Source organism: Panthera uncia, chromosome A2, assembly GCF_023721935.1.
Source record: "Panthera uncia isolate 11264 chromosome A2, Puncia_PCG_1.0, whole genome shotgun sequence".
In the NCBI taxonomy this organism is placed as follows: Eukaryota; Metazoa; Chordata; class Mammalia; order Carnivora; family Felidae; genus Panthera; species Panthera uncia.
This window is the reverse complement of record NC_064816.1, coordinates 109,595,116-109,620,504: the sequence shown is the minus strand read 5'-3', so window position 1 is coordinate 109,620,504 and position 25,389 is coordinate 109,595,116. Positions and strand designations below refer to the sequence as shown.

At 41.5% G+C, this 25,389-nt stretch overlaps 1 protein-coding gene across 1 annotated transcript in view; it reads right to left on the bottom strand.

Annotated features, from left to right (window-relative positions):
* DNAH11 (dynein axonemal heavy chain 11) overlaps window positions 1–25,389 on the bottom strand; it is a 357,765-nt gene that overhangs the window by 133,214 nt on the left and 199,162 nt on the right. Inside the window, exons 48-54 of the mRNA XM_049641609.1 lie at window positions 25,109–25,211; window positions 23,182–23,421; window positions 21,619–21,780; window positions 21,154–21,347; window positions 16,130–16,292; window positions 14,498–14,621; window positions 13,906–14,048 (exon numbers count right to left, since the gene is read on the bottom strand). Of these exons, the coding sequence (XP_049497566.1) occupies window positions 13,906–14,048; window positions 14,498–14,621; window positions 16,130–16,292; window positions 21,154–21,347; window positions 21,619–21,780; window positions 23,182–23,421; window positions 25,109–25,211 (1,129 nt within the window). The remainder of the gene's footprint in view (window positions 1–13,905; window positions 14,049–14,497; window positions 14,622–16,129; window positions 16,293–21,153; window positions 21,348–21,618; window positions 21,781–23,181; window positions 23,422–25,108; window positions 25,212–25,389) is intronic.

The following is a 25,389-nucleotide window of genomic DNA, read 5'->3' as shown; positions in this document are numbered from 1 at the left end:
GTGATACCATGCAGTCTTTCTGTTCCTCTGCCTGGCTTATTTCACTTAGCGCATGCCTTCAAGTTTAATCCACGTTGTCGCAAATGACAGGATGTCCATTTTCCTGAAAATTCTATTTGTGTCCGGGTGTGTGCATATCTCACATTTCTTGATCCATTTGTCCACTGACGGACACTTAGGTTGCTTCTATACCTTGGCTATTGTCAATAATGCCGCTGTTAACATAGAAGTACAGGTATCTCTTTAAGATAATGGTTTTGATTCCTTCAGCTATACTAGAAGTGGGATTTCTAGATCATATAGTACTACTATTTTTAAGTTTAAAAAAATTTTTTTACATTTATTTACTTCTGAGACACAGAGACAGAGCACAAGTGGGGGAGGGGCAGAGAGAGAAAGAGACACAGGATCCGAAGCAGGTTCCAGGCTCTGAGCGGTCCGCACCGAGGCAGACACGGGGCTCGAACCCACAAACTGTGAGATCATGACCTGAGCCAAAGTTGGACGCTCATTGAGCCACCCAGGTGCCCCAATCTACTATTTTAATTTCTTGAGCAATCTCCTTACTGTTTTCCATAGTGGCCGTACCAGTTTACGTTCCTGCCAACAGTGTATGCATCATCACCAGCAATTGTGACTTCTCGTGTTTCTGTTAACAGCCATTCTACGAGGTGTGAGGTGAAACTATTTACTATTTAAATAGTTGGTAGAATTCACCAATGAAGCCATCTGGTCGTATATAACTTACCTTTGAAAAAACTTCAATCTAGTATGATATGCATGTGGATACTCATTTTATGTATTCGGGCCACTGGTTAGTATCTCATGTAGTCCAATGGAAACTATAGAGGCTAGGGATGCAGAAGCAACATTTCACATGAGGGAAACCCACACTGCAAAGTCAGCTACCTGAACTCTCAGCTAAGTCCTTTCATCAACATAAATGGTTGATTAGCTGACATCATGAATACTGGATTTGATTTTATTTATTTGAGAGAGTGAGAGTGCACGTGAGTGCAGGGGAGAGGCAGAGAGAGTGAGTCCCAAGCAGGGTCTTCGGTGACAGCACGGAGCCTGAGGCAGGGCTCAAACTCACAAACCATGAGATCATGACCTGAGCTGATAATAACAGCTGGAGGAAAAAAAAAAAAAAAAAAAAAAAAAAAGAAGAGTCACGTATTTAACAGACTGAGCCACCCAGGTAGGTACCTTTGGAGTTGATTGTTTTACTGATGAAATGAGTAGTATTCAAGATATCTGAGGAAAATAAAAATATTATACTTCCATCTCCACAGCTGTACAAACAAAAGAGGAAAATCTAGATACTGAAGTATTCCAGCAATTATACTACTGGCTTTTTGGACTTTGATTTTGACCAGTCCTATGGTAAACAGTTTACAGAATGATTCTTTTTATGCGATTCCAGCTGAATCCTACCATGAGAATATTGCCCCAACTGCCCCCGAAGAATCCTTCTAGTAAGAGCTATTCAGTTTCCTAAAAGAAAAGAGCTAAGACTGCAATAAGCTTACAGAGCTCGTTTTTAAAACTTTAAGACCTGTTTTAAGTTATGTGCTACACATAAACTCTATGTGTACCTGAGGTCAGTCTGAGACTTCCTTTCCTTAAAACACACCTTGAGTTGGGATAGTGGGGGACAAGAGCCCCCCACCCTGGAACAGGTGTCATGTACCTGTAAGTACTGAAGGTCACTGAAATATATACCTCCTCCCAAAGAGTCCCTGACAACGCAAATGACCAAACCGGCTGAAGTTAGTTTCCAGCAGTGGAATGAAAGAAAAGTCAACTAAGAAAATAAAGTCAAAAATGCCTCAGACAGCTGTGTTCTTTTCTAAAAGCAAATCCCCACAAGTAAAAAGCAAACCCTGAAATCACCATCTACGTATTTCCTACAGCTCTAACATTTGGACGTCAGAAACTTGCTTTTGGAATCCATACCATAGAATTTTCTATCCCTTTCTTCCCCCTACACAGGTGTTATGACTCATTTGCAATAACCCATTTTCCATTGTGCTTTGTAATACGTTTCAATTTCTTTTGGGTAAGATCCCATCGTAAGTACATACTTATTTGTATATCACTAACAGGACTCAGTCCATTTCCTCTTGTAATGGAAATCTGAATTGCTACCGTCACTCTGCATTTTTTTTCCAGTTGATATACTGTCAGATAGAAGTAACCCTCCCACATATTTACTTCAGAAGCTTCTATCCATAACTTATGTTTGCATTTATCCTCAAAAGTCTAAGCATTTTTCAAGAATGATAAGATCTGAATCTTACTGAGAAAATTCTCTTAGGAACGGAAGTTTAGCATACAAACTCTTCCCTTGTTTGAATGTTTCAGTACCATTTTATCATCCTTATATTATCCCTCTATCAGCCCCTATCCAATAACCTTTTAATTTCAATTACCTTCACGAAATCCAAAAGCATCTTCAACATACACACATGCAATACATTTTTATGCTTTGTTTTCTTTTTAGATAACACACAGTGAAATCATTCGCACACCCTTTTACTTGTGACTATTGGTCAGTGCCAATTTTTATAAGAGGTGGTATCTTACACTGGGAAATTTTACATCTTTTTTTTCAAAAAACAAAACTCTTCAATTCAGAAAGAAATTGTACGTGGAATCTCAATACAGAGCAAGGAGTGGGGCCCCTGGGTGGCTCAGTGGGTTAAGCGTCCGACTTCAGCTTAGGTCACGATCTCGCCGTTTGTGGGTTCGAGCCCCATGTCGGGCTCTGTGCTGACAGCTCAGAGCCTGGAGCCTGTTTCAGATTCTGTGTCTCCCTCTCTCTCTGCCTCCCCTGCTCGTGCTATGTCTCTCTCTCTCTCTCAAAAAATAAACATTAAGAAAAGTTAAAGAAGGAAAGAGCAAGGAGCAAATCCATTCCTGGGGAGTGAAGACAGTAGGCGGTCTATGCCCTACTATATACTATCTACTCCCTACTATGTATTCCCATGTGCAGGAGGAGCGTATTCACTCATCACAGCTGCCCTACTTGATGCCAGGACCTGAAATGCCCACACACTACTTTGCAGACCAGTAGGCAGCCCCCACAGCCTCGTATACAGTGTTCTGTTTTTTTTTTTTTTCAAACAGGCAATCGGATGCCTAATTATCTACTGATTGGACCCATATTTGAACCACATCATGCAGTTTGCGGCTTATGGTCTGTGCTGCTCTGCTAGAATGGCCGACGGTGTTTCTGTTGACACTGGGTGCTGAGTGCACACACATGTGCAGGTGCAGGAACAAACCTCGTATTGTGCTGGCAAACCCCACACGCAAAGGTAAGCAGAATGTTTTGGAAAACATCAACATGTTCTTCAAAATGCAAAGTTCATTGAATTTAAATGGGTAAGTCCTTCTGTCTTGGATTAAGCCCTGCACTTAACGCCAAATTCAAAATTTCTTTTATAATATGGCAGATGATGTCTACTCCTTCTTTGAGATACTTTCCAACCCTTTATCCCCCTCAGTGAAACTTTTCTTGTCCTGCGTTTTGTTGTCTTATATGCCCCGTGCCTCTCGCGCACAGAGTTGTAACTGCATACTTGGTTTCTGTGATTTGGGGGTTCGTGCCTGCCTTTCCGACGACGGTGGGCAGGTGCTGGCTCTTGCACACTATTCTATGCCCACGGACCAGCACATCACAGGCACTCAGCCGATACTTGCTGAGGCCCCACAGACAGATGAAGGAGTCAACAGAAGGCAATGTGAAAAACTCTTCTGAGCAAAAATGAAATTTTGGTATCTGCATCCTAATTTCTTCTGAAGCTTTGCTGTTTTAGGAAATTTCAAGGAAAGTGAATCTCAGAAAATACAAGGTCACACTTCCATCTCTTTCTGAAGTTCTTTTCAATCTTCTTGTGTAAACTGTATCAACAACACAAGGGCAGGAGTTAGGCTCCTCTATTCAGAAGGGTGTGGTCCTGATCAGGAAAACACCGTTGGCAGGGCAGAGACGGGCAGAGCCTGGGCTCGGCACTGGGCAAGCTAGCTGTCAGAGTGGGTGCTGCTCTCCATCAGCGCAAGTGTCAGAATGAGGGGCAGGAGGGATAGAAGACAGCACTTCGCAATGATAAAACCACTCTAGGTTGTCATCCCCATGAAGGAAAGGAAGCTGGGTGCTCTGCCTGTAAACCACATGAAGATCTAAAGAGATGAAACTTTACCGTCGTGTAAGGCTAAGGTTTTGCAACATCTTATTTTCTACTGGAGAGGTGAGTATTTGAGCTTTTTATACAAGATCACAGACACCTCATGACAATTACTTGTGTGAATAGGCAGTCTTGTGGTTTATGCTATGAGCATCTGTGTTAATCTGCAGCTTTAATGGCCGTGTTGCTTAACATCTCTGTTGAGACTGTCGGGCTCCCTAGACATGTTGCAGTGCGAGCCAAGAGCACATTGCCCACAGTATCTGTTGCCAAAGCCAACATATGAATTGAACTCTATTCTACCCGAGGAGGGAGAAGGAACAGGAACAACAAGAAAAGCTCCACTGGAACCTGAAGAAAAATACTATGAAACCAAGAAAAATTTAAAAAGCATCCAGCAGATTTAAATGAAGATAATTCCACTGGAGTAGATGAGAACCTGGAAAAAAAAAAAAAAAAAAGAAAAAGAAAGGGACAAAAACTCATTTCATACTCTCCAAAGTCTAGAAGGAACATTATAAAAACCCATAGTAAGATTGGGGCACTTGGGTGGCTCAGTCAGTTAAGTGTCTGACTTTGGCTCAGGTCATGATCTTGCGGCTTGTGGGTTTGAGCCCTGCACTGGGCTCTGTGCTGACAGAACAGAGCATGGAGCCTGCTTCAGATTCTGTATCTCCCTCTCTCTCTGCCTGTCCCTTGTTTGTACTCTGTCTTTCTCTCTCTCTCAAAAATAAACAAACATTAAGAAAAATTTTTTAAACCCATAATAAAAGAATAGGCCAAGACAAAGGGACAGGATAAAACAAGGGGATTTACGAAAGAACATATATGATACAACACCTCTTCCTAAAAATGTTAAAAATATCTTAAGCCTACATTTAATCCAATGCTTAATGACAGAAAGCTAAAGGCATTCCCATTAAAATAAAAAATAAGCCAAAGATGCTACAGTCATCACTTAAAAGCTTTAAATGGTGTGCAAAAATTATGGATATTGTAATACACAGAAAAGAGGTAATTATTAGAAAGAAGGACTAGGGTACCTGGGTGGTTCCAGTGTTTGAGCGTCCGACTCTCGATTTGGGCCCAGGTCATGATCCCAGTGTTGTGGGATTGAGCCCCACATGGGGATATGCTCTGAGTAGGGAGACTAGTTAAGAGGCAGTCTCTCTCCTTCTCTTCCCCCGCCCCCCGGCCTCTCTCTCTGCTTATGCTCTCTTTCTCTCTCTAAAATAAATAGAAAGTAGGAGTAAAAATTCAAAGGTGATGGAACTGTCCTCTCAGCAAACTCTTAAGTACAAAACATAAAACCTACTGGAGCGTTCAACGAACTGGCTGGTAAAACAAACAAATAAATATCCATCCATCCATCCATCCATCCATCCATCCATCCAACCATCCATCCATCCATACCTTCCTCCCTCCAATGGCATTCTTATCTGCCCACCACAATCTGTTAGAAAGTTTGGCAAGAGCAAAAAATACTATAAAATATTGAGAAAGAACTTAAGAAATGTGTAAAACATACAAAGATAGCAGCAGCTTTACTGAAAGTCAATGAAGATCTTTTGACTAAATGACAAGATGTGCTACATTCCCAGAGAAGATCATTATGAAGATACTTACTCCTCCCACATTCATTAACAAAACTTAGGCAGCTCTAGTAATTCCCAACAAGGTGAATGGAGCTTAACCAAGTGAGTCTAAAGTTCGTATGCAATAAAAAAGGGTAAGAACGTCAAATGACATTTTTAAGAAGACAACATTCGCAATTCACACTATTGGGGAATAAAAATAAGTTTTTAAGTATACAGAAAAACAGTGTGAACGAATGGAAACATTAATATTGCAGATGTATCCATCACCCTCAAATTAGCCTATATGTTCTCATAGGGTTTTCTAAAACGCTAAGCTGATTGACAGTTCATCTGGTGAAGGTACAAATAGCTAAGTAAATGTAGAAAAGGAAGAAGATATTGCTTTACCAGATTCCAGAATATAACACAAAGCTACAATAAGCAAAGCAGTGTGATATTAAAAGAAATTAAACAAAATTTTTTTAATGCTTATTTAATTTTTGAGCGAGAGAGAGGCAGACTCTCCTGGGGGAGGAGCAGAAGAGGGAGAGAATCAGAAGCAGGCTCCAGGCTATGAGCTGTCAGCACAGAGCCCGATGCAGGGCACGAACCCATGGACCATGAGATCACGAAGTCAGACGCTTAACCAACTGAGTCACCCAGGCGAAGCCCCCCCCAAATTTTTTTTTAACATTTATTTTTGGGAGAGAAAGAAAGTGTGAGTTGGGGAAGGAGAGAGAGGGAGACACAGAATGTGAAGCAGGCTCCAGGCTCTGAACTGTCACCATAGAGCTCAATGTGGGGCTCAAACTCACGAACCACCCGATCATGACTTGAGCAGAAGTCAGATATTTAACCGACTGAGCCACTCAGGTACCCCAGCGGTGTGATAATGATGTAAGCAGGGATGAACAGATTCATGGAACATAACAGAGTCGAAAAATAGAATACCACATGTTTAAACATTCAGTATATGAGGACAGCTAGCATTTCAAATCAGTGATGAAAGATTACATAATTAATGGTGTTTACAGAATTTAGGGAGGGTGAGAGTAGAAAAGTCACCTGTATGGTACACAACAGTCCAGGGTTAACCATTAAAAGTATTTTAAGTCAATTTGGGGGCGCCTGGGTGGCTCAGTCGGTTAAGCGTCCGACTTCAGCTCAGGTCAGGATCTCGCGGTCCGTGAGTTCGAGCCCCGTGTCGGGCTCTGGGCTGATGGCTCAGAGCCTGGAGCCTGCTTCCGATTCTGTGTCTCCCTCTCTCTCTGCCCCTCCCCCGTTCATGCTCTGTCTCTCTCTGTCTCAAAAATAAATAAATGTTAAAAAAAAAAATTAAAAAAAAATAAAAGTATTTTAAGTCAATTTAAATAGAATTCAGAAGAATATTTTCACAACTATGAAGTATGGAAATGCTTTCTCAAAAAGCCTTAACACACAAAATCATGTAAGAAAAATTAGACATTTTTTAACAACATAAAACAGAAGTCATCGTAAACAAAGGCAGGATCATGATGAACTTGCAGAATCACTGGCAACATGTAAAGTAGGTAAGAACATTATGGACATCTGAATATTATCCAGATATGGAAAGAATTCCTATAAATCAATAAAACTGTAACAAACCATTAGGAAATTTGGTAAAGGATATACTTGAATAAAGGTGTTAAACAAATAGGTATCTAGAATAAAGTATGTTTGAGTGAAGTATTTCACTCCATACGCCCAATTCTTGGAATCATTTCTTTTCTATGGGAGCCTTCTAATAAAAGAAGGCAAAAAGGAATGTAAGGAAATAGTGACAGAAATTGAAAAAACCATCAGTTCCAAATATGTACTTTGCATGTGTTTATACACATACAGAAAACTGGAAGGAGATATACCGATAGGCGTTCGGTAGTCATCTCCAAGTAACATAATTTAGCCCAATTTTTTTCTTCATATGGTTCTGCATTTTTTAATTCTGTACAATGAACACCTATTCTTACATTATCAGAAATGACTGTCTCATTCTCTAAAAATACAAATCACATAAGTGTATGTATACAAAGACACACACACACATCCCTCAATAGACAGATACGTGACAAGACAGGTATCCAGAGTCTCAGGAAACAATGAGCGGCTCTTATACACGTCAAGTGCCCCCTTCCCTAGGGCATCAGGTGGCTGAGAAGGAAGACAAGAAAGACAAGTTCTTGGGCTGACTAAAGTCAACGGTAGAGAAGATGAGCATACTACACTCTAGTTGCAAGATGAGAATTATGTGTGAAAAGATGCACACGGGGCGCCTGCATGGCTCTGTCGTTTGAGCATCTGACTTCTGCTCAGCTCGTGATCTCGCGGTTTCTGACTTAGAGCCTCGTGTTGGGTTCTGCGCTGACAGGGCGGAGGCCACTTGGGATTCTGTCTCCCTCTCTCTCTGTGCCTCCTCTTTCTAACTGTCTCTCAAAAATAAATATTTTTTTAAAAATTAACAAGAAAATATGTACATATACAAACATGAAGGAGAGAGAGCATTTGGCATTTACTCATTGGCTGATTTCAGGCAATCCAAGTACTCACATCTGATAGTCATTAATGGGAAGTGCCCTGCGGATTGAGAAGTCACATTTTGCACGCCAACAGGTTCTCGCTGCCCTTGCACTCCAAATGGGTACTGGCTTTGGGTGGTGAGCATGGGTAATGGGGTGGCAACTTCACGTCATTTAGCTTGACCTGCCAGGTGTGCTCACCAACCCTGTAACACATTTAGCTTCCCAGGTCGCCCCGGTAGGAACGTAAGCAAGGCAAGTATCAGCTCATCGGGAATTCTGAGTCGTTAGTACACGCTGGCGAGAATCACAGCATATGAAACTGACACACGGCAAGCCACAACTCTTAAAAATCCAAGGATGTGAGGGTAGTATTTATGAAGAGAAAGAAGCTAAAAGGTGACCCATTTTTATGCCATATTATTTGTCCCCCAGGGTAAGATGCTCATCACTACTCCTCTTGATGCAGCAAATGGAGTGACAAGGTCACAAGGACAGGAGTATTTGAGGGAGACATCCTATTCTTCCTTAGCATTAAAACACAAACTCTCTTATTCATTTCAGTAGGAAAGGGATAGATTATTCAAGTAGGAATCCTGTGGCAATAGGGGAAAAATGATCCATATCTAACACCAAAATAAATTCTAGCTCGGGGTGAGGTCAACAGTGAAGAAGGGCCTCTGAGAAGAGGTGAACATAAAACTGGTCTCGGCTTTGGGAAGGCCTCCTGAAGTGGAGTGGAAGGAAACAGGTTAAGGGAAAGATGAATTTAAAACGTAAAAATGTTAAAACTTCGATACATCAATCTGTACTGTACAAGTGTTAGTAAGTTCACGGAGCAAAACCATACAATTATCTCAGCAGATGCTGAAAAGGAACTTAATAGATACTTCCTTGACAAGATATATATTCTGAAGCAAAAGCCAACAAAAGACTTAATAGTGAAACATGAGAAATGTCCTTATTAACGTAAAAACCAAGACAAAGTTTCCACTACCATCATAATTATTTAACGTTCAGTAAATTTAACAATGCAATGAGGGAGAAAAGCAGATAAACAGAATATTAAGAGACAATATATTACCTGCAGGCTATGTGATATCAACCAGCTATCAGAAACTACCAGAGAGGCTGGTTATAAAAATAGCAGGTTATAAAATTTAAAAATCAATAGCTCTCTTATATACAAACAATATGCCATCAGAAAACCACGTGAAAGAAATATTCCTTCTACAAAAAACTTTATATAATATTTAATTCTCCCAAATATAAAATAAGCAGTCAGCACAATTACAATCAAAATGAAAATGGAATGTGTTTAGAATGTGACAAAATGATTCTGTTGTTTTTCCAGACATAGAGACATGTGAGAGCAAAGAAAAAGTAAACGTGAATGGTGAGATATTAGATATAAAAATGTGTAATAAAACCTTAATGATTTACACAGTACAAGGCTAGGATCAGTAATACAGAGACTTATCAAGAGAACAGGGGCACCTGGGTGGCTCAGTCTGTTAAACATCCAACCCTTGATTTCAGCTCAGGTCATGATCTTACAGCTTATGAGTTCGAGCTCCACATAGGGCTCTGTGAGGACAGCGTGGAGCCTGCTTGGAATTCTCTGTCTCGCTCTCTCTCTGCCCCTCCCCTGTTTTCTCTCTCTTTCAAAATAAACAAACATTAAAAAAACAAAAGTTAAAAAAAATAAAGGATCTAGAAATAGACTCGATATGACATATAATAAGGATATTACCTTAAATCGTATTACTTTAAATCAATAAGGAAGGAATACATGATGTTAAGAGAAAAAGGTATCTTTCTGGAAAAAAACATAACCTGAAACCTCTCAGCTACCATTTATGGTAATAAATATATTTTAGATGTAGTAAAGCTTTTTTTAAAAATCAGTTTATTTCTTTTGAGGGACAGCACATGCATGGATTCAAGTGCTGGAGGGGCAGGGAGAGGGAGAGAGAGAATCCCAAGCAGGCCTGGAGCTGTCACCGCAGAGCCCGACATGGGGTTTGAACCCATGAACCGTGAGATCATGACCTGAGTTGAAATCAAGAGCTGGACACCCAACCGAACTGAACCATCCAGGTACCCCCCCGCCCCTAGATATAGCAAAGTTTTAAAAATAAAACATAAAGGTATTGGAATGATCGAATCTGCTGTTATTCCAAAATCCACTTCTAATTTTATCCATAAAGGCCATGTGACAAGATCAAAAATTCACTTCCCCAGACTCCCTGGTAGGTAGAAATGGCAGGTGACACACTTGTGGCCACTAAGACGTCAGCATAGGGTCTTGGGGGGGAAGCCTTGGTTTCCCACTCAGAGAACTCCCACATTGCCCTCCCCCTCTGTCTTCCTATCTGGAATACAGACCCCACTGCACTCATGTGGTGGTCACGAAGCAAGAAGCGTGAGGAAAAGCGTTGGCAGAAAGGAAACAGGATAAAGCATAGGTCTCTAAGTTTAGGGATATTCTCTTATTTGCTGCCCAGCTGAATTCTCACTGCTTCTAGGGAAGAGTTTTATAATCTTGGAGAGAAAAACTTCCCTAAGTTCACAATCAACTCCAAATCCATGATGGAAAACACTGATTCATCTAATAAAAAACGTCTTAAAACTTTAAAGTTATAAACAAATAAACATGTACTGTATGTATATTTAAATGACAAATGAGAATTGAAAAAATATATGAAATATATATATAAGACTAATTGCTTTGTATACATAGAAGTCTTATAAAAAAAAAACCACGTGTAAGTCAATGGAAAAGTGGGCCCTTTATAGCTTAGCCTCAGAAGTTACTCAGCATGTCCACATTCCCATACTTGTAAGCCTACCCTGATTCAAGAAGAAAGGAATTAGACGCTACCTGTGTGTGTAAAAAGCACATCAAAGAACTGGCAGGTGTGTTTTAAAACCATTTGGGGCGCCTGGGTGGCTCAGTCAGTTAAGCGTCCGACTTCAACTCAGGTCACGATCTCGCGGTCCGTGAGTTCGAGCCCCGCGTCGGGCTCTCGGCTGAGGGCTCAGAGCCTGGAGCCTGCTTCAGATTCTGTGTCTCCCTCTCTCTCTGCCCCTCCCCCGTTCATGCTCTGTCTCTCTTTGTCTCAAAAATAAATAAACGTTAAAAAAAATAAAAAAATAAAAAATAAAAATAAAACCACTATAAGCCATAAGTAATGGGGCACCTGGGTGGCTCAGTTGGTTAAGCATCCATCTCTTGGTTTCATCTCAGGTCATGATCTCACAGTTCATGAATTCGAGCCCCGTGTCAGACTCTGCACTGACAGCACAGGGCCTGCTTGGGATTCTCTTTCCCTCTCTCGTTCTCTGCCCCTTTCTCACCCTCTATCTCAATATATATAAATAAACTAAAAACAAAACAAAACACTGTAAGCTGTAACAACTGAACTTAGCAATTCTCTTAGGAATTTATCCTATGGATAAAAGCAAAGTTGTAATAGATGTAGGTAAAGAACGCTCACTTTAGCATTATTTTTAACAATGGTTCTCAAAATTTCAGTGTGCCTCAGCAGTACCCAGAGGGATTATTAAAACATACATTGTGGATCCCATGCAGAGTTTCTGATTCAAGAGATCTGGGGTGGAACTGGAGAACTTGGTCTTTTTTTTTTTTTTTTTTTCAACGTTTATTTTTTTTTTTGTCTTTTTTTTTTTGGGACAGAGAGAGACAGAGCATGAACGGGGGAGGGGCAGAGAGAGAGGGAGACACAGAATCGGAAACAGGCTCCAGGCTCCGAGCCATCAGCCCAGAGCCTGACTCGGGGCTCGAACTCACGGACCGCGAGATCGTGACCTGGCTGAAGTCGGACGCTTAACCGACTGCGCCACCCAGGCGCCCCCTTTTTTTTTTTTTTTGAGAGAGAGATTGATAAAGAGAGAACACACAAACTGGGAATGGCAGCGGAACAGAGAGAATCCTAAGCAGGCTCCATTTTCAGTGCGGAGCCAGATGTGGGGCTTGATCCCATGACCCTGGGATCATGACCTCAGCCGAAATCAAGAGTCAGATGCTCAAATGACTGAGCCACTCAGGTGTCCCATGACGTATGAAGTGGGCAGACAGAGAGAGAGATAAAGAGAGAATCCCAAGCAGGCTCCATGCTGTCAGCGTAGAGCCCGACATGGGGCTCAATCCCAGGATTCTGGGATCATGACCTGAGCCAAAATCGAGTTGGAGGCACAACAGACTGAACCACCCAGGCACCCAAACTTGCATTTATAGAAAGTTTCTAGGTAATGCTGATTTTGTTGCTCTAAGAACAGACTTTGATAATGATTTATAACATTACCATCTCAAATTCTATTATTGTACTTGTTTTTCCATTTCATCAAGAAAATGTGATCCAAATGTACCACCACGGAACAGGGAGAAATCTCTCGCCTTGTTATGACCTAGCAAAAATATTCTTAGTAACATCTTGATGGGGAGAAAACGCTTTGGGCAAGTGAACTGTAAATTCTGATCTAACGTCAGCCCACCATTGCTCAGTAAGATTAATGTGGGATTTAAAAGAGCAGGGCAGAAGAGAACCTTACAATCTCTCCAAGGGGAGGTACATTCATGGCTGCCACACTCCCCACCCCCTTTCCTTGTGGTTTCCAGGCACTACTGAATCCTGGAGCCTGTTACTTGCCCGACAGGCCTGGCATCCTAGAAGTAACAGCAAAGTGGTAAGTGGCTTGGTTACTAACCATGTCTATACCAGGAAGCCTGAATTTTCCTTAAATTGGCTTCCTGCAATGAATTTGGAGGTATTTCTTAGAATACTTGATCTTTCCTGAGGCTAGTATTTGGTTATATTATATCCCTATGAGCAATACTGAAGCACAGAGCAGTCTGGAGGGAAGAAACTCCATTGACACTCAGATCGTCTGGTTAATACACCTGAACTGCTTGCCTTGAAGTACTGACGTAATTCAGTTCCTTAATCCAAACGTCTCCCACGGCTGCCTTCCTGATTTACAACCCTTTACCTCATCCTAACTTACTTCCCAGCCTGATCCACCTTCTTCCCCTAAAACAAACCCTGTGTTCCGGTTATTCAGGGCAATCTTGGGTTTCTCCAAAGGTCTACATGACAGTCCAACCCTACACTTACATAAATTGTTATGTCCTCTCCCTGAAGGATCCTCCCCACCCAGCACTTCCCTATAGATTCCAATCCATGCCTGAGGCATGGCATGTCACTTCCTCCAGGAGAGCCCACTGCAGGGAACGATGCTGTGCTTGCCTGTAACTCACGGTGATACGCACGTCAGTCCTGTACTAGAGTTATTTGTAAGGGCTCTTGTCTCCTTGAGCAGTGTCAGCTCCTCAAGGACAAAGACCAAGTCCAGTTCAGTCGAGCAGCACACAGTCTGCTCGGTGCAATGCTTTATAGATGCTCAGCATAAGGGAAACCTTCGGAAGGTATACTCCAGACACGGGCATGTAAAAATGCAAACGTCCTTTCAAACCGAATGGATGAAATTCAAACTCACGGTATGCACCGTGAAGGCGAACCATGTCAGAGTTCCAATGGCAGGTTTTAAACATTATGCATGGAAGCAAGTGTTTCTTACCTTGAGCTGTAGCTGCACCCTGGACAGAAAGAATTTCCAGCAATTTTCTCTGGAGTCCACCATGCCTAGACCACGAACTTCATTACGAACTCCAGAAATTATGTTGTCTACATCTTCATCGCTGAACAGATCCGGAATTTCTCCTGCCCCCAAAGGAGTGAGTAGAGTTACTGAAAGGCAGTCACAATTTCAATTTTAGATAAGACTTTTTAATGCTTGGATTGCTTTATAATACAAAGTTCAGTTTAAATGATAAAGAGTTGGAAATCAGAAATGCAATTCAATTTTTTTTTCTTTTTTGTATTTACAGGCCACATGGCACACGGGGAACAAGCTGTGATGGACACACCCACTGAGCGCGTACGTGTAGGAATAACATTTACTACTTTCCTCAAGGCTCCTCCAAGCACCTTACAACTGTAAGCAGACTAAGAAAGCAATACACATCAAATTAGTTAGGTTTACGGCTTTCTCCCCAAAGACTGTCCCAGCAAATACCTCAAAGACAAATTATCTCTCTTTAAAGTTCACTGCAACTACAGATAATTTGTCATGGGGGAAGATCTTTCAAGGAATGTGTTGATTTAATCACCTGATGCCAGCAAGTCATTAATCAGCACGAGAAAGCTCTCATCTAGAACCTGGGCATCTGTCAGCAGGAACACAGTGGGCATGTTCTTGGCTCCAGTTCTGATGTACAAATTGGCAAGATCTACCTGTAAGTAAAGGAGGCTATCACTCATGCGTTGTTGCGATGCTGATGTGATGTTGCGATGGTGCTATGTTTGTGTGGGCTGGGAAGCACTGTGTAACAACGGCGAGAAAGAGGCATGTTTAACTTTCCCCTTGTCTACCTACATGTTCTTTCCTCTCAGAAACCCCACATGGTGGTCAACAGCATGACATCACCTCCATCTCTGGCAATACAATGATGAGTGCCATGTCTGGGGCTTAATGGAACATAGGGATGAAAATCAGTGGCCAACGGATAACTCCCTCCTACTAGTCGAAAATGAATTTGGTGATGCCTTTGCCAAGCAACATGGTAAAAGGAAAAATCTGCTCATTTCAACAACTGACTATTTCAGGGAAAACAGTTTTTATTTGGTTATGTACTTCGTTTTGCTTAGAAATATTGAAAGCATGTGATTTATTTTCCCTTTTTGGGTGAAAATGCCCACATTTCACCCACACATCACTTTCCACAAACCTTGAATATTACTTTGTAAGTACGGTTCTGATTAAAGACCCAAATTTAAAAAAAAAAATTAATGTTTGTTTATTTTTGAGAGACAGCGTGTGCGAGTGGGGAACGGGCAGAGAGAGAGGGAGAGACAGAATCCGAGGTCAGCACAGGGCTCGACATGGGGCTTGAACTCACGGACCATGAGATCATGACCTGAGCTTAAATCAGATGATCAACTGACTGAGCCATCCAGGCACCCCAAAGCCAATTTTTTTTTAATTTAAATTTTAGTTGGCCAAGATACGGTGCATATTGGTTTCAGGAACAGAATTCAGGGGTTCATCGCTTACTTACAATGCCCAGTGCTCATCACCCCAAGTTAAAAAACCAATTTTTAAAAAGCACACATATTCCTGTCAATGAATCATTTTCACGATTCATTCAAAATGGAAGAAATCTACTTGCATTTGTGAAGGCAGTACCTTTTTCTGCCCTTTCATTATATAGGAATACTAAAAGTGTTGAACAGCAAGTGTGGTCAATACAAAGGAAAAACCATGTTGGTTATAAGTACTTTTTTAATTAAAAATGTTTATTTATTTATTTTGAGAGAGAGGTAGAGGCAGAGAGAGAGAGGGAGAGAGAGAGAATCCCAAGTACCCTCCGTGCTGTCAGCACAGGGCCCAATGTGGGGCTTGATCCCATGACCGTGAGGTCATGATCTGAGCTAAATCAAGAGTCGGATGATGAACTGACTGAGGCACCCAGAAGGCCCTATAAGCAAGTATTTAATACAGTATTTTCTGAGTCAGGTCTATAGGCTTATAGGCTTATATATCTATAAGCATTTATAGAATTTTACTATTACTAAATTTACCATGAAGAGACAAAGGTACCTAAATCAGCAGAAACTTTCCCCCTCTTGGCAGGGGAAGCGTTGGCCAAATCGGGGAGTCAGAGCTGACACAGGCACGATACCAGCTCCTGCTTTATCGACCAGGCAGGAGGGCAGAGGGACCACCTGCCACCCTCACTCACCCGGAGTTCTTGGATTCCGAAGCCTTGGGTCACAGTGACCTGGAAGACCTCAAGGCTGCAAACGTAAGCTGCCAGGCGGGACAAGCTCTTCTTGCCAGTGCCGCCCACTCCGATCAAGAGCGCGTGACCCTGAGGGGTGCGAAGGATTCGGCTGATGCGGCACCTGGAGAGAGAAGGCACACTCAAGGCTGATGAGCTTAGGGACTAGGTCTGCTTTACTTTTTAGAAACGTTTCTACACACTGAACCTGAATTTTTATTTTAAACCTTAAGTCCTCTCTCATCTGCTTCCACATCAAGGATGCTCCCTCCCTGTGCCCTCACACTGGAGGCCTAACAAACTGCCCTGCTAACCACATCTTGGACTCACCGCTTTCTTCCTGTCCATACACAAGGCCTTTTCGTCAAGTGCCAAGTTTTTACGATTAGCAAGAAAGACCCCAACTTCACCAGCATCCAAGTCCAGCAACTTGTGCCAGAAACTTCCGCTGTGAAATTACTTTGGAAAGAATGGATTTGTTTCGATCAACAAATATCTCACATGTGACTGACTTCACGCAGATTAAACACCTGTCTCTACGATTCTTACTTCCTTTGCACTAAAGCTCTGTCTGTCCTTGGGTACTCTAGAAAATTTAGTGAAATCTTTCAGAATCACTGAATTATATCTCCAGCAAGTCCAACTAGTCCCTTGCTCTGTATTATTGAGGAGATTCTGAAGGACTAAGCTACTGATATCATCCCCACATTTTACAGTTATGAATAAGCTAGCTTTAACATCATCTTGAAGAAATATGTCATAATTATGTTATGAATACTAAGAACAGCAAAAACCCAAAATATAAGCATACAGACACCCACATGCAAAAAATCAGACAGCATCACGTCGGTTCTAGGTTGAATGTCAACTTCCAGCCTTCAATGATCCACCTAGATGGTTTTCACAAAAGCACTTCCAGATAAAACAAAGCTGGGATCACTTATGCTGGGACTGGCACCTCTCCACTGAAAGCCTTCAGTAACTAAAAAGACAGCTTAATTTTACAAGCTTAGCCCTTCCAGTGGGTTTTACCTTACATGACCACACAACAAAATCACCTCTGGAAAGCCGAAAAACTACTCTAATGCAGGTCAAGCCCGAAGTTACAAAGCAGTTTCCCTTTCATTTTAACATTTGCTTCGAGGTTTGTACCTCACCAGGTTCTTAAGCAAAGTTCCTTTCTACAAGCCCTCCAGGACATGCTGTGAAGTCATCTCTCACCCTGAGTCACTCAGCATACTCCCCGATCAAAGAAACAGTCTTCCTTTTTAGGCCACTGAGGAGCCCAGGTTGAAGGATTTTGTGACAAGAGTCTCTCCTCCAGCAGCAGCAGGAGATCTCTTTCACCTGCCCCATAACGTACATACACAGTGTCTCCCAGCCGAAGCAGAAACAGTGTTACTAATACTTCAATTAGCACCATGGTCAAATTCTAACCGAAACCATGGCATAACCAGAGGATTGCAACCACAAAGGGATCGATGAAACTATCAATACTTAACATGCTTATAATAACTCATGATGGGGAGGTCTCCAAAGTTTTTCTTGAGCACTTGGGCTATAAACATTTTCAAGAGCAACTTCTAAAAACTGGATTCTCCACCTTTCATGTGTGTGTGTGTGTGTGTTCCAAATTCCTTCTTCCCACACTTCCTTCCTTCTTGACTTATTTTTAACCATGATTTCATTATTTTAATCTTTGCCAGAAAGATTGTTGGAATCTTTCACTTTGGAAAAGCCAGTGTTATCTACTGAAAGGTATCCCCTCAGATTTATATTGTAAAGTCCTAACCCCTAGTACCTCAGAATGTAAGCTTATTTTGAAATAGGGTCACTGAGGAAGAAATTGGTTACGTTACGTAGTAAGGTGGGCCCTTTATGCAATCCAACCAGTGTCCTTATAAAAAGGAGAAATTTGGAAGGAGACATGCACAGAGGAAGAATACCATGTGCGGATTGGAGTTAAGCTGCTATAAGCCAAGGAACTACCAGAAGCTAGGAGGGAATTCTGGAACAGATTCCTTCATAACACCTTCAGAAGGAACATGGCTCTCTGTCACCTCAATTTCAGACTTTTGGCCTCCACTGTGAGACGATAAATGTCTGTTAATCTAAACCATCCATGTGTGGCATTTTGTGACAGCAATGCTAGCAAACGAATACAGCAGTGACCAATGATGGTGACCAGGAGAACAATAATGGACGTAAAGACGTACCCTGCTTCCTACACAGCAGCAGCAATGGCAAGCTGCTGAGACTATTCCACAAATACTGTCATTCCTGTGCTCAAATCTGTTGGAAAGCTTCTCACTGCACGTAGAATAAAATTGGAACTCCTTCCTCTGGTAACAAGGAAAAAACTGGCACCAGTAAGACCCACTGCTGCTTCTCCTTCCGTGTCACACACTGCTCTCTCCACTTTTTCTCCATGCTGCAGCCATGATGACCCCTTTTCTGTTTTTGAACCTTCAACCCTGGGGTCACATGATATATGCCCTTACCTAGAATGTTCTTCCTTCAAATCTTTCTATGCTTAGCTCCTGCTTACCATTTGATCTCACTTTAAATATCACCTCCTCACAGAGTTACCCAGACCCTTTTTGGGAATGTGCATACTTAGTACTTGGAATCGATCTATTTCCTAGCATGACATATCACTTTCTGACATTTTTCTTGCTTATTTGTTCATATCCTTATAAGTGTCTTTCAGCATCACTAAAACATAAGCCCAACTAGAGTAAGGACTAGACTATCTTGTTTGCTGCTGTATCCCTAGTGCCTTACAACCCTGTCTGACAGCAAGGGAGCTATGGAAGGTTGCATGATCTGTGCACTGCCCAAAAAACCCAGTCTAGGAGGTTAGAGAGAGCCTTGTCAGCCAAACTCTACACCGGAACAGGGGCATCTAATTTTCTGCCAAGCAAACATGCCCCTTTCCTTTTCTAATTTGCACAAAAGTAGTGAAAAGCCTGACACTGTTCCTGTTTAGCACTCGGGAGGCACTCCATAAACAGGATTTACCAATGACCAGCAGTTTCACTTCATCCTGTTTCTGCCCCTTAAGAACCTTACGGCTTTGAACATCTCCCATGCCTTCCTCTTTCTTAGTTTTCTTACCTAACAGGGCTGCAGTGAAATGAAATTATGGCTGTGACCACACATCAGAAAACAGTATACTGACATATGACATTACTAAGATGTGACCTTGGACTTGAAGATGCATTCTGAAGCTGTAATCATTGAGACAGTACGGTACTGGCACAAAAACAGATGCTCAGATCAATGGAACAGAATAGAGAACCCAGAAGAAATGGACCCACAAACATATGGCTAACTAATCTTTGACAAAGCAGGAAAGAATATCCAATGGAATAAAGACAGTCTCTTCAGCAAATGGTGCTGGGAAAACTGGACAGCGACATGCATAAAAATGAACCTGGAACACTTTCTTACACCATATGCAGAAATAAACTCAAAATGAATGAAAGACCTAAACCCGAGACAGGAAGGCATCAAAATCCACAGGCAAAAACCTCTTTGACCTTGGCCGCAGTAACTTCTTACTCAACATGTCTCCGGAGGAAAGGGAAGCCAAAGCAAAAATGAACTATTGGGACCTAACAAAATAAAAAGCTTCTGCACAGCAAAGGAAACAATCAATAAAACTAAAAGGCAATTGATAGAATGGGAGAGGATATTTGCAAATGACATATCAGATAAAGGGTTAGTATCCAGAATCTATAAAGAACTTACCAAACTCAACACTGAAAAAACAAATAATCCAGTGAAGAAATGGGCAAAAGACATGAACAGACACTTCTCCAAAGAAGACATCCAGATGGCCACCTGACACATGAAAAAATGCTCAACATCACTCATCATCAGGGAAATACAAATGAAAACCACCATGAGATACCACCTCAGACTTGTCAGAATGGCTAACAACTCAGGCAATGAAAGATGTTGGCAAGGATGCGAAGAAAGAGGATCTCTTTTGCACTGCTGGTGGGAATGCAAACTGGTGCAGCCACTCTGGAAAACACTATGGAGGTTCCTCAAAAAATTCAAAATAGAACTACCCTATGACCCAGCTATTGCACTACTAGGTATTTAACCAAGGGATACAGGTGTGCTGTTTCGATGGGGCACATGCACCCCAATGTTTATAGCAGCACTTTCGACAATAGCTAAAGTATGGAAAGAGCCCAAATGTCCATTGAAGGATGAATGGATAAAGAAGATGGGGTGTGTGTGTGTGTACACACACACACAAATGGAGTACTATATGTTATAATATATATACATACACATATGTATATATACATGCACATATATGTATGTGTATATACGTACATATATGTGCATGTATATATACATATACACATGTGTATATGTATACACATACATACATACACACACAATGGAGTATTACTTGGCAATCAAAAAGAATGAAATCTTGCCATTTGCAACTATGTGGATGGAACTAGAGGTTATTATGCTAAATGACATTAGTTTGAGAAAGACAAATATCATAGGACTTCACTCATATGAGGACTTTAAGACACAGAACAGATGGACACAAGGGAAGGGAAGCAAAAATAATATAAAAACAGGGAGGGGACAAAACATAAGAGACTCTTAAATATGGAGAACAAACAGAGGGTTACTGGAGGGCTTGTGGGAGGGCGGATGGGCTAAATGGGTAAAGGGCATTAAGGAATCTACTGCCGAAATCATTGTCGCGCTATATGCTAACTTGGATGTAGATAAAAAAACAAAAATGAAAAAAAAAAAAAGTTCTCTGGGAAAAATAAAAAAAAGATGGTGACCTAACTTAGAGAGACACTCACAGTTTTATACTGGATGGCAAATGAGAGATAAGAACTACCAGCTCAGAGTACTGAGTATGATCTACAGTCAAACAACAATTGTGGTGACCCAGCCATTTTTACATTGTGAAAAACCATCAGGACTTGTCAACTCACACATGCTGCATGGCATCTTCAAACAGAACCAGGTTCATGACAGCATTCAGCTCATTGTGGCTGTCTAAGGCTTCTGTAAGAACTGTCCTCAGCACCTCCCAGTCCTTCACTGGCAGGTAACGTGGATCTTGCCCACCGTGTGCAAAGTGGCAATAGATGAGGGGCTGTTGAAGCAGCGCATGACCATTTGCACCCTGCAGGAGGAGGAAAAGACAAGGATAGTCACAGCAGCTATCCAGAATGATTCATCTGGACGCGCAGGGGCCCATCAAGGGAAGAGCATGCAGGTCAGTCCATGAGCAGGTAAGTGGGATGTTCCCAAGTACAGACGGTGTACATTCCGGAATCACAATGGTTCCAAGCAAGGTAAGTATCTGCACAATTCATTCACATGTGTATCTAACTCTGCCCTGACACCAGTTAGTGCCAGAGTGGATGGACACCTCTGACATTCCACACACTTACTTCAAAGTGTTTATAAGCAGTTTCCAGCATTTTTTTCTGAAACAAATCACAATCCTTTGGGTCTACCAGTTTGTCTCCATAAACACGTGAAGATTCGTGAAGCCACAGGCGTATCAAATCATTTGGACATTTTAAGCATTCAGGAGAAGCAAATAAAATCCCCTACAAAGAAAGAATGGGAAAAATTAAAAACTCAGTAACTGATAACACTCCAAGATAGTATTTTCCTTTACCATTTTAACTGTATACTAAATTTAGTGATTTATTACTTCAAAAGAAATATTGTCAGTAGAATTACTATAGTGGTAGTTTTACTCTCTGGTAAGTAATATCTTAAAAATTTACTAGCATTATACCCAGTTTTGGAACGTAGCTAAGATTGTATTTCAAAAGCCAGCCCCGGAAATAAACACCTCTTTAGAGGACTCACGTCTATTAAGTCTTTTGACAGATCAAGTTTCCCCAAACTGTTTTACAAACAGCTACCATGAATGTCACAGGATCAAAATTTTTAAATTCTAATACCGTCTGATATCAGTTCATCTAACCCTTCCATTTTGCAGATGAAGAAAACGACACCAAAAGTAAATTGCCCCAAATCACACTTTGTGGGTAGATGCGGAATCAGCACCAAAACGTTTTGCGTCCCGCCCTGCTTCAACACTGCCCTCCACTATCTTGGATTCACACAAAGCCACATCTTTGCAAGAGAGTCGGTTGGCTCTAGACTTAGGAGAGAACACAGCGAGCTGTCGACAAGTAGTTGCAAGCGCTAAGCCAACATTTGGTGAAGTCAGGTGTACTTGAGAGCCTGAACATAAGCAGTGACCAGGCCTCTCATCCCATGTCACCTATGGCCTTTCTTCCCCTTTTTACCCTAAGATTAAAAATCCACTTTTAAACCACACCGTACTGAGCACAGTCTTTCCAGCAGGTGCTAGAACGACAGCCATGAGAATGAGTGGCCCACGTCCTCAGGAAGCTGGCGCCTGATGTGGTGTTACGGTCGTGAGGCAGTTGCGGAATGACAGGCCATAAATAACCCTCCAACCACTTTTACTGTATAAGGTAGATCATTCCAGTTAACTTTTTTTTTTAACTCCATGTTTCAATCCCCTCTTTGGAATTTCCTTTCTAAACCAAACACATAAATGCTGTCCTTGTACCGGGTAAGCAAAGTAAGTGTCAAGGTCAAATCAAAATAATTAAGCAGTGTGAGAAATTCAAGCTGCTTTTGATGGATGTTTAAGAATCACACTGCATAAATATAAGCAAATAACAAACGATCCCCCTCATTTGGCACAAAATGAGGCACTCAAATATTTATATGGAATACATGGACCTAAGTCGCTACACAACCTAGAGAAACCACTAGTCCCATTGATAAAATGGGAATAAACCTGCCATCCATACTTCACAGAGAAGTTTATGGTTTAAAAATCAAAGAATACACCCACAAAAGTATACAGCATTCTCTTAAATTAAGTTCCAGAAATGAACACCATTAATATTACTATAATCATTCCTCCACCCAAGATGCATAACCCAGGGCTGTCAAGATACCTGGAAGATGTTTGATAGGTCTCTCAGATTAAACAGGTAATGGAATTTAACAGCTGTGGGTAAAAAGTTTTGTGTCATCATCTGATGAAATGCGATTGTTGCCTGTATCAAAGAGGGGCCACTCCTGAGAACTGAGGGACCAAATGCTTGCTGCTGGAAATGGAAGTTAAGAATTTGGCTATAGATGGTGTGTAGTGCGTCCAAGGAGGGAAAGTTGAATGCAAACACAGTGAAATGTCTCTGAAAAACAAAATATAAGAGTTGCATATTATTAGGATTATAATGGTACCAGGAGATTGTGCAAGAAAAAAAAAGGCCCAACTATTATTTTTTAAATCTCTCCCTGTACCCATTGCTACATAACTGTGGTGCCCTCCTCTCTGACTCTGGGCCTAGCCATATGACTTGATTGAGCCAACAGAGTGAGGTGTAGGTGGCAGTGTGCCAGTCACTGTCAGAAGCCTGTATGCTTCCACTTGTTTTTTTTTTTTTTTTTAAGATCTTATTTTTAAGTAATCTCTATACCCAACATGGGGCTCGAACTTACAGCCCTGAGATCCAGAGCCACTGGTTCCATGGACTGAGCCGGCCAGGCACCCATCCACTTGCTCTATTAAGGCCCTACCTTTGCCATGAGTTGTACAAGTCTACTGATGGATGAGAGGTCCATGAAGAAGAGCCACATGGCCCTTACCACTTTAGTCAAAGCCACCATAGATTTGCTGATAGTCAACTCCTGGACACATCGATGACCCCATCCGAGATCATGAGAGCCACCCAGCCAACCCTCAGCTGATTCCAGATAAGGGAACAAGCAACACTTGGTGCTGCATGCTGTTGTTTAACATATGTTATAGTTGGTGGGGGTTGTTGTTACTACAAGCTTATATGCACACACAAAACATGCACATCGATATTTATTTGTATCAGCTTTATTCATAATTCCCAAATGTGGGAACAACCAAGGCATCCTTCAATAGGTGAATGGATCAACAAACTGATGTACCTATACAATGAATATGAAGTAGTGATAAAAAAAAAAAATGAGGTATCAAGCTAGGAAAAGACATGGGGAAACCTTAACTGCATATTTAAATGAAGTGAAAGAAGCCAATCTCAAAAGGCTACATACTATGGGATTTCAACTATGTGACATTCTGAAAAAGGTAAAGCTATGGAGACAGTAAACTGATTAAATGATCGCCAGGGATTCAGGAGGGAGGGTGGATGGAGGAAAATAGGTAGAGCACAGGGGATTTTCACCACAGTGAAACTCTTCTGTATGGTATTTTCATGGTGGATACCCGACATTATACATTTGCCAAAACCCACAGAATACACAACACAAAGAATGAACTCAAATGCAAACTTGTGACTTTGGTTAGTGATAATGGATATTGGTTCATCAACTGTAACAAATGCAGCACAGTAACATAAAATTTTATAATAGGGTAAAATGAGGTGGGAGGAGTGTGAGAGAGTACATGGAAACTCTCAATACTTTCAACTAAAACTCCTCCCTTTCTAAACTTGTACCTGCTCCTAAAAATACTCTATTACATGGGATGCCCAGGTGGCTCAGTTGGTTGAACGTCCGACTCTAGACTTTGGCTGGTCATGATCTCACAGTTCTTGATACTGAGCCCTGCACTGGGCTCTCACTGGCAGCACAGAGCCTGCTTGGGATTCGCTCCCTCTCTCTCTGCTCCTCCCCCACTTGCTCACATGTGCTCTCTTCTCTCTCAATAAATAAATAAATAAATAAATATTTAAAAAATAGTCTATTAAAAACATAGCTTACATGCTTATTAACCAAATGTCCAGTAGGAGCCCTCGTTTCTATCCACAGCACCAAGAATCACAATCTATAATGTTTGGGTATTTTATTTAGGGCCCATTGGGGAGGGAGCAGTACTCTATACCTTACCTGTAGTCTAGGATTGATTGTGAAACTGCCCACCATTAGATTCATGCAGGCAATGTACTGACAGTTGTGGATTTCTTTAAGCATCACCTTCTGTCTATCATACCTGAAAGATAGAAAAAAGAACCTTAAATCCAAAAACCAAAGATGACAACACAACAAAATCCCCCAGTTTATGAAGGACTTCATCACAAAGTGTCTCCTTTGATCTTTACAAGCGCTCTGTGATGTTGGGGGTGTTCGTCTCATCTCAGGGACACAAAAATTAAAGCTCAGAAAACAGA